The sequence below is a fragment of the Dendrobium catenatum genome, unplaced genomic scaffold, assembly GCF_001605985.2.
Source record: "Dendrobium catenatum unplaced genomic scaffold, ASM160598v2 fragScaff_scaffold_1336, whole genome shotgun sequence".
NCBI classification, from domain to species: domain Eukaryota; kingdom Viridiplantae; phylum Streptophyta; class Magnoliopsida; order Asparagales; family Orchidaceae; genus Dendrobium; species Dendrobium catenatum.
The window spans coordinates 120934-130612 of NW_021319798.1; the positions used below are offsets into that span (position 1 = coordinate 120934).

Here is a 9679-nt window from a genome sequence, read left to right on the forward strand (position 1 = left end):
GAAAATGGAACCAGTAGGCCATTAAACAAAAAGGGCGACAAAACTTTTGGATTACATACACGTTTTGGGTATACAAAGAAATCAGAGTAGGAGCTGTACAAACACTTTTGAATATATAAGTGAATTTTAAAAAGTTTTGTAAAGCTCTATGTTTCATTTGAGGTATTTTAAATATGCTTCATGTTATGTGTATAAAACTTGTGATGCCGATTGCCGAGATAGTCTGAATAGACTACTTCCTAATCACCTAATGCTAATAGAAGTAGTTCAAAATAGGTGTTAATAAGAAATATGTCTGTTCAGATTTTTCCTATCTGTCACACTCTAGAATGACTGTGGGTGTCAAAATGGGGTGTGACAGATCCTTCTTTATTTTATTAAGTGTTGGCGGCAACTTCCTATAACCCATTCTCTTTTTCATATTCAAGCCTCTTGTTGCAGAATTTCTTTTTTTAAGCGGACTAGTGGGGTCCCGTGCCTTCAGGGCTCCACTTGGTATCTGCCCTTGTCTGTATGTTTGTTTTTATTTATAGGCTAATAATTTAATGGATAAAAATGACTTGTTAAAAACAGTGAGTGCTGACAGGAAAAAAACCAAACTGTAGCATATGCTGTTTATTATTATACAGATAAAACTCATGCTAAACAATCATGGCAGCGTAATTTGTTAATTGTTGGTCGAGCAGTTAGCTTACCAAATTTGGAAGGCTTAAGCACTTAATTCCTGGTTTAATGACTGAAGATTCCTTTATCGATGCATTATCCATCTCATTCTTTAATTTTGAACTACTAAAGGACATAATATTGATTGCTATCATTAGATTTTATTCTTTGCTATTGCATGTAGAATTATGCCATCAAAAATCTAGAGCTGTCCTTTATCGTATAAGAACAATAATTTACACCTGTACGGTGACTAGATTTGGAATTTCCTTTTATATCAGTTTTACTTACAGTTATTTTTCCCATTTAGTATAGTTTTTTTAGTCAAAAGTTTAACTTCTTGATTTATTGTTAGTGCATCACTATATTGTCTTGTTGAGAAGGATTAGTTTGATACTTTCAGTTCCGTATGATTTTTCAGTAAAAATCATGATACTTTCTTGATGAGAAAACACAATTTTCCTCTTCTAGTCACATAAATTGCCCTTTTATTGCCTATAGTTTACCAATTTTCTGAATTGATTTGTAGTGTTGTGACAATGTTACTTACTGAGAAAGCATTTACAATGCAACTTTGTCATTTTTTAGGTTATCGTAAGACTCTGCCATTGAAATGCTTGCCGAAAGTGACATGTTTTAAAAAAGAAATCGAAGATTTGAAGGCTGACATCTACAGGATAAATCCTGTTAAGTTATGAATCACCGAGAGGGCAGATTTGTAAGGTTAGATTTTGTTCTCTTCATTAAGCTTCAATACTGTGCTTTACATCTCCCATGAATCTTAATTTGCAGCATCTCTGCCGGAGGATTTGATTGGGCATGTGTTACTTTAAAATTCTTCAGAGTTTTTCTTGGTGTTTGAGCTCATGTCAGCTGCTGTTTATTTATGCATATTTGTTGGAATTAAAAAAATATACCCTTTAGGCCTTTATTCGTAGTTCTTTTAGGTTTATGGTTTCAGGCATATAAAAAGTCAAATTGAGATTCAAATTTCTTGATTATTTAACAAAAAGAAAAAAAAAACAGTATGTATTTGTTTCTCTTAAAATGATTTTAGTCATTGAGAAAAAGTGCAGAGATATGGGCAGGATTTAGCTATAGGAAATACAAGATTTTAGCAGGGGATTCAGGCGGCCATAGTGGGATATCTGACAGAAGTAATGATTTAAAGATTTTATATTCTCTCTCTTTTTTTTTTTTTATTACAAAGGTCAACAACCGACGAAGGAATCGTAGATCGACGGCTACGATTGGGAGCTTATATTTCTGATGTTGTCATGTCATTTTATGATATTTTTTTTTCTATGTTATTTTATGTATCTTTTATTTCATGCATTAGTGACTATTTTGCCCTTATGAAGGCATAGTGTTTGTTGTAGCCCGATGGGCATGTGAGTCATTTTCATTTTCATGCTTTGAGATCTTTATAAAGGGGTCTCCTCCTATTGTATGAGCTACTGTTGAATCAATAAAATTTCTGAGTTTTCATTCTTCTTGTCTTGCTTGAGAGCTTGAGAGAAAGTGAGGAGACCTAGGAGAGGCTCCACCCGAAATACCCAACAGCCCACGACGGTGAGCTCTTGGTTTTATGCTATTTGGTTCGCTGATTTCCTCTTCCCCACCAAGCTTCCAACCACCTGACCCTCTCTCTTGCCTCTCTCTCCGTCCCCTACAGCCAGCCCCGACAAAAGACCACCCCCCGACCCGCCAGCCCAGAATTCCGCCTCCCCCTTGCCGCCGGTCAGCGGCCTAGCCCAGTCGCCGCCCTTCCTCCTCTAGTCTGGCCGAGACTTTCTCCTGGTGAATCCCGCCGTCCATCCTCCTTGGATGGTTCGAATTTCAGCCTTCAAACCTCCTTTAATTCTTTCTTAATTTTTCACCTCAATTAAGCAAGAAAATTAATGGAGGATTGATTTATTTGAATTCAAATTCGAAATTTCCTTCTCCCCTTATTGAAATTGCTCTAATAAATTGAAATTTGGAATTAAAAGCTCAGATTTTAATTCCTTCATTGGGGCCCACCAATTAATTAAAATCCCTCTTTTCTTCTCTTGCTTGGCCGGCCATCCTCTCCTCACCTTTTCTCTCTCTACTTGCCACATAGGCACCCACTAATTCCCTTTTTAATTCCCCCTTAATAACCGCTTCTCTTTAATTGAAAATTTGGAGGTTTTTATTGCAATTAACCTCTCCCTCCAACCTAAGAAAATCTGAAAATTCAAATTCAGATTTTCCCTTGGTCTTCCCCTAGCTCTCGGCTCCATCCTCCTTCCCTTGTCTTCTTCCTGCCCTTCCTCAATGTTGAATGGCGGATCCGGAGCTTGAATGGGGATTAGTATTCCACGCCGACGGGAGCATTGATATCCTAAGATCTCCTTGCTTTGACGTAGGATTTGAAGACGACGCCACAATTGAAGAGTACTTGGAGCGAGTCGTCCCGATTCTCGCAAGTATCTTCGACCGACAGTTTCGTGACTACACTTGGACGATCATCGGACGCCATCCACCACCACCTCCTCCGGCGAATACCTCTCCGGTAACAAAGTCTTTCGTCTCCTCTTCCATAGTGGTGCTCTCCATCTTCGCATGGTTCTTTCTTCTCCGTTAAAACCCAAGAGTGAACGAGTGAGAGGGTGCTCAAGGTGAAATTCTTCATTATTAATTGTGGGATAATTGTTATGAGCAATTAAGTAGATCTTTAATTTTGGAGTGTTATGAATTGTTTGGTTATCTCAAAGCAAATCTTCGCCTAAGCAAGTTAATTACCTAGAATAATTTAAACCTTCATTTTATTGGTAATAAAATTTGTTTTGACAATGCTTTAAATAACTTTCATTTTATTTTCCAAATGCAATTCCTACTTTGATTCACATCATTAAGTCTTTTTTAACAATTACGGCATTGGTACCAATTTCTTCTAACCAGTCCCAATAAAAACATCATTTGTCATGGATTAAGCTTGCTATTTGTTTGCTGTATTTTCTTATCTTTGCATGTCCATGTGTTCTCAAGTGAGTGCAGTAAACTGGAGTTGCTCCATACATGTGGTCGGTGTTCAGTAAATAATAAAACAAATTTTTTTTGCAAATATAAACATTCAGTTTTCAAGACCCATAATTCTCCATAGTGATACTTCTCTTTTTTTCCCATTTAATTTTTCAAGCTATGATTGTAATTTAAATATCATGATTGTCCCCTTCCCTCTATAGGTGAATTCGATGGAATATTACACCTTTTGCATGACTAGCATATCCGAAACAGAGCTATTATATACAAGACATGGATAACGTTATCATTTAATCTACACCAGAAAAAAGATTTTCTTTGAAGCAATGCAGAATTTCTGATCTTAGGTACAGAAAGCTGCTTATGGGAAGTATGGATTGGCATGAAACTTGAAACTGTCATTATTGAAACTTGAAAGTATGAGACTGAACGCTATCTTGGTGATTAGTTTTCCTTGTGGAATGGTTTTTTCATGCTTTTAGTTCAAGTAGAGCAATGCAGTGATTAAGAGAATTATAGAGTAAAAAGCACAAAGCAAAGCAGCTTGAGATTTGTTAAAGGCTTAAACGACTGACTGATGAAGAACAAGACGTTCTGATAGAATTTTCTATTTTTTTTTAATGTTTTATGCTGCTTTTAATGGATATTGAAGAGGCACTATAAAGGCAGCACCAGCACGGGCTTGTAGGGTTATTTATGAGGGCTTGTATAGTTAGTTATTGGATTTTTTTTTTATTTATTTTTTCTATTTTTTCTTTCTGTGTTGCAATGATGTTTGCTTTTAATGATGGTCTAGGTTTGTAAAGATTGAGTTTCCATGTTTTAAATAAAATTATTTTTGGTAGATGAGTGAATAAAAAAAAGGTTATAAACTACTAGCTATTGTTTATTGTACATATAGTGAGTTTTTTTTTTCTTCTCTGGAGTGATTAAAAAAATACTGTTAGTATGAGGCCAGTAGATTCTTCTCTATTTAGTCTGATTTCAAGAAACCTGCTCTTACTCTAATTATTATATTATAGGTCCTATTGTATTCTCATCTTAATTATTATGAGGAATTAACCCAAGAACTTTTTCTAATTATTATAAGGTTATAAACAATTTCAAAAGTTAATTTCTTTCTTCTAAGTACCACACATTTCTCCATGAATATTTTGCCTTAAAATGAGCATTTTTTTCATTGGTATTCTTAGTTTCCACATTTGATATTCCTTTTAATATACTAAGCACTCATGATTTAAATATGCAGGTTTCATGACTGGAGTTCTGAGAAATCTTCAAGTACAGGTAGTACATTTTCTGGAGAAAAATGGAATCCATTTAGTTGGGTAACTGCTATTATCCAAAGATTCTTGCAGTTAATTCATGATATAAGCGGAAAAAGTTTTGGCTCTAGTTCAATTTATGATTTAGCTCTCGAGGAACCACAATCCAGAAAAATAATTCTTGACCCTCAAGGTGCATTTCTTCAAAGGTGGAACAAAGTATTTGTCCTTTCTTGCTTGATAGCAGTATCCGTGGATCCGTTATTTTTTTACATTCCTATAGTGAATAGGGATGGTAAATGCCTCGAGCTAGATAAACGATTGGAAATTATAGCCAGTGTTTTACGCTCATTCACAGATGTCTTTTATTTGGTCCATATTTTTTTCCAATTTAGAACTGGTTACATTGCTCCTTCATCTCGAGTATTTGGAAGAGGAGTTTTGGTTGATGATTCTTCAGCAATAGCTAGACGGTATCTTTCATCATATTTCCTCATCGATATCCTTGCTGTCCTTCCTCTTCCACAGGTATTCAATTTCCATGGTTAAACCATTAGATGAATTTGACTAATCTTGTTATAATTGACCGGTTGGCGAACATTTGAAGTTTCCTTTTGCTTCACAAAATGGTTTTTCTGGGTTGTGAACGTTCTCCCAAGATATTCTGTGAATGATTTTGAGTGGGTGATTGTTCATGATTTGAAAACTTAGCAAAATCTCACTTCTTACATTTTATGTAACACATTTGTTTTAATTTTTATTTGATAATCTCTTACATATAGATCATCTTTTTATTAAGAAATATATTTTTTAGCATGGCCTGATGCATTTGCGGATGTTTGTGTTTTTTCCTTGATGGTTTATTACAGTTGGGGGAAACAAGATGAGTTACATGCTATGGATAGCGTTGGAAATGTCTATTTAGGTGAATGATTATGAGTGCAGCGATTGTTCATGATTCGAGAACATATCAAAATATTCCATAATATATTTTGTATTGTAAATTTGTTTTAATTTTTTTATGGACAATTTCGCAGATCTTGATATTCTCTTTATTAATAAATATTTCCTTAGTATCGCCTAGTGATGCCTGTAAAGTAAATTATTTAGGCTTTTTTTATTGAATGATGGCCCATTACAACTGGGGGGAACTTTATTTGATGTGTTATCTATGGAGTTTGGGTTTGACCCACGAACTGATTCAGCCGATCAATGATGAGCTAAATTGGCCAATTTATTAAAATTGTTTGAAATTAGAACCAAATATGGTGGTTCAAACACGTCAACCTGAAATTAGTTTGGTAAGGGATGTGTTGGGGCTTACTTGAAATAATATATCCCATTTGATCTACCTCTTTCGGGTTAGTAAGAGAGAGGTGGGAGGGGCTACTAGTGAAAGGTGAAGGATAGGGAAATGAGAGATTTAAAGAGGGGGAGAAAGAGAGGATGATGCAAAGAAGGGAGATAGTCATGGGTTTGTGATGTAAGCACACTAGTTAGAAAAGCCAAAAACAAGAGAACAAAGAACAAAACTAAAACTAAACTTGATTTAAATAGTTGCAATCATCTATAACATCCAAATTTGACGAAGAAAGCTAGAAGAGAATTCAAAGAAACAAAGGAAATAAAAAAACAACGCTATCCTCAGACAATCGTCAGAGCGGGTTACTCACATGCATCGAAATGTAGATTAAGTATAAGTGCTCTAGGGCTAGCAAACCGATGGTCCACCACTGCACGATAGTCCAACTGATCATTCCAAACTCCTCCAGTAAATGCTCCCAAATCAGCCAACAAACACCACCAAAGCTCAAGAAGAAGGATACAGATGGAGTGGAACTTGCGGAGAGACGAAAGAGATTAGAAGCCAAGACGAAGGGTGGAAAGCACTCGCAAGTCTTTCCTCGAGAGAAGGGAAGAAGAATGGAACAAGCTCGCAAGATTTTCCAATAACCCGCAGGTCAATAGCAAAAATGCTCTCAATATTCAACTCCTCCTTCTCAAAACATCTTATATTTATAGGTAAGAAAGGGGAATACAAATAGCCACTTTAATGAAATTTCACAAGAACCCAAGCATTATAAGTCACGGAATTCCCCCAAGCATTTCACGGAAAACAGCCCAGCCAGGAACCAAAGAAGCAGCCACGGGAACCAAAGAGGCCCGCACAGAACCGAGGCGCCAAAAGACACGGAAAGACCACCCAGCTCAGGAATCCAGCAACCAGCCGGAAAACCAAGGAGCCATGGCACGGGAAACAACCAGCACAGGGAGCCCAAAAACAGCCACGAAATCCCATGGGACAAAGATAAATATTAAAGAAGAAAAGGGGACAAGACCACTCCAATAATGAATCCAACTTATGAGCTTACCTTTAGAACATTAATGAGCTACTAAACTTTAGCTCATCATTAATGAGCTAGCAACTAAGAAAATGAGCTCAACTCCAACGAACCAACCTCCTCCACATATCACCATAGGCCCCAAAACCGTGGACCATAAGCCAACCTGTGAACCAGCAGCAGCCAAAGACCAACCGAGCCAGCAAACCAGTCTACCAAGCCCCAAGAACTATCTACCATGATCATTGGATGCTTTCCCATCATTGAATAGCTAAAAAAAGAAAAGAACATAAGAAAAACATACTAATGTTCAATATAAAATAAAAATACAGAATATTTGATAGCATCAGTTTGAGATAGAGAGAAAGTGGTGAATGAAGATGGAGAGGGTGAGATAAGAAGAGGAATATAATGAGATAGACCTTTAAATATAGAGGTTGATGGAAAGATTGTGAGCTCAAATTCCAAAGATTGTTGTGGTTGCCAGCTGTGAGGAGAGGAGGGGGGAGGGGGCTTAAGGCAAAAGGAAAGTGTTAGGTCTTGTATTTGTGATGTTAATGTTGCTTACACTTGGATCCATGATGATAATATAAGTACTTGAATACAAGATTGAATATGTGTGGGAGAGAGTGGGGATCCCTTTCAATCTTTTTACTTCATTTAGTGGTGATTGTCAAAGTGCTATTTCTAAAGCATAGGGAACTCACTCGTAGCTTATTTACAACCCATATGAAGTGATGAACTAACTAGTTTAAGAGGGAGGGAGATGAAGTACCCATTCAAGCACTTAACTACATGGTGTTTGTTAACATGCCATGTCTATAACATAGTGAATTTGCTCAAATCCTTTTGCAACCCATATGAATTATGATGCACTGACACTTTTTAAAGAGACGTGCAGTGTCCGACACATCGCGCGTCTGACACGTCGAAAACATGTCCGATTAAAAAAAGTATTAAATACAAATTGGATATGCATGTCTTAAATTTTTATGAAATTTTTAAATATAATTTCTTGTATTTAAAAATTTTATTTATTTAAAATATAAAAACTAAATTTCATATTTTCTATCCATAACATCAAATCCATCGCCCGCACATTACCCCATTTATTAAATATTCTCATTTTCATTTCTCTTTGGCAAGTTACGACTTTGGTTTCACAATAATGACTGATGTCATCTCAACATTGAAGTTTGAATCTGTTACAACATTGACATTTCAAAATCATCTCAACATCAAAGTCTAACACTGTCTTGACATTGATGCTTAACGCTAGCAATTTCTACACCCACAACTCGACAACTCATCTTTTTCCGACGTCATCTTAACATTGACGACCAACGCCCTCTCAACCTCGATGACAAACGCCCTCTTGACATCGACGCCTGATACTTACCGCATAACACGATGCTCTATTCTCAACAGCATGGTTGTCTCCTCTCTTGATGCCTGATACACGACATTGACATCTGACTCTTAACATCCTAATATTAATCATTTTAAGCACAAATTTTGGTTAAATGACTTATTATTTCTATATTATTTTTAATATTATACTTATTTAATTTTATACACCATTTTTAAAATACAAAAATTATAATACCGTGTCCAACTCGTGCCTATCTTATATTGTTTTAGCTTATGATTTTGTAATTACTAATATCTTATTTAAAAAATAATAGATGAGCCTCTCATCACTTATAAGAATGGATATAGTGAAACCCATATTGATTATGTTTTATATGAATAATAGATCTTTTAGATTGCAAAAATTGTAAAGTTTTTTTAAGTTAAAATTCTGTGTCCAACATTACTTATTAGTTTTGGACTTCAAGATGAAAGGGCATAATATAAAAAATGAAATAAAATGTTGTTCTATGATTATATGGGAGCATTTAAAGAACACTAACACAAACATTTTTTAGAGTAAGATTTAAGATTTTAAAATTTTGACTATGCCTGAAAAAATTTAATGTTATGTAGAAAAACGTAGCTTGTAATATTAAGAATATTGCAAATGATATGCTTACAATATCAAAAGAAAAAGCTCATAATAATAAAAATAGTTGGTAGCGGAATAAAAAAAAGCAAGAAAAAATAAAATAAAATTTATTATAAAAATTAGTTTAGATTTAAAAACTCAGAAAATTGGGTAAGATATAAATAGGCTCGTAAGGATTCTAAAAAATTAGTATGAGATGCAAAAAATTTAGCTTTTAATTTTATATATAATAAATTAGATACTTAGGAAGGTAAAAGACACGCGCGCGCTCACACACACACATACACACACACAATCCCGTGCTCTTTCTTGCTCTCTCTCTCTCTCTCACACACACACACACTCCCGTGCTCTTTCTTGCTCTCTCTCTCTCACACACACACACATACACACACACA

At 35.4% G+C, this 9679-nt stretch overlaps 1 protein-coding gene across 6 annotated transcripts in view; it reads left to right on the top strand.

Moving 5' to 3' along the window:
* LOC110099382 (cyclic nucleotide-gated ion channel 1) overlaps nt 1-9679 on the top strand; it is a 19595-nt gene continuing 9916 nt past the window's right edge. For 3 of the 6 annotated variants that reach the window (XM_028699525.1, XM_028699527.1, XM_028699526.1), the window contains exons 1-3: nt 1-86; nt 1252-1386; nt 4919-4956. In XM_028699525.1, coding sequence (XP_028555358.1) covers nt 4924-4956 — 33 coding nt within the window. In that variant the 5' untranslated portion in view covers nt 1-86; nt 1252-1386; nt 4919-4923. Of the gene's footprint in view, nt 87-1251; nt 1387-4918; nt 5463-9679 lie in introns of those variants that run through there. The other 3 variants (XM_020826502.2, XM_020826503.2, XM_028699528.1) reach the window with 2 other exon arrangements.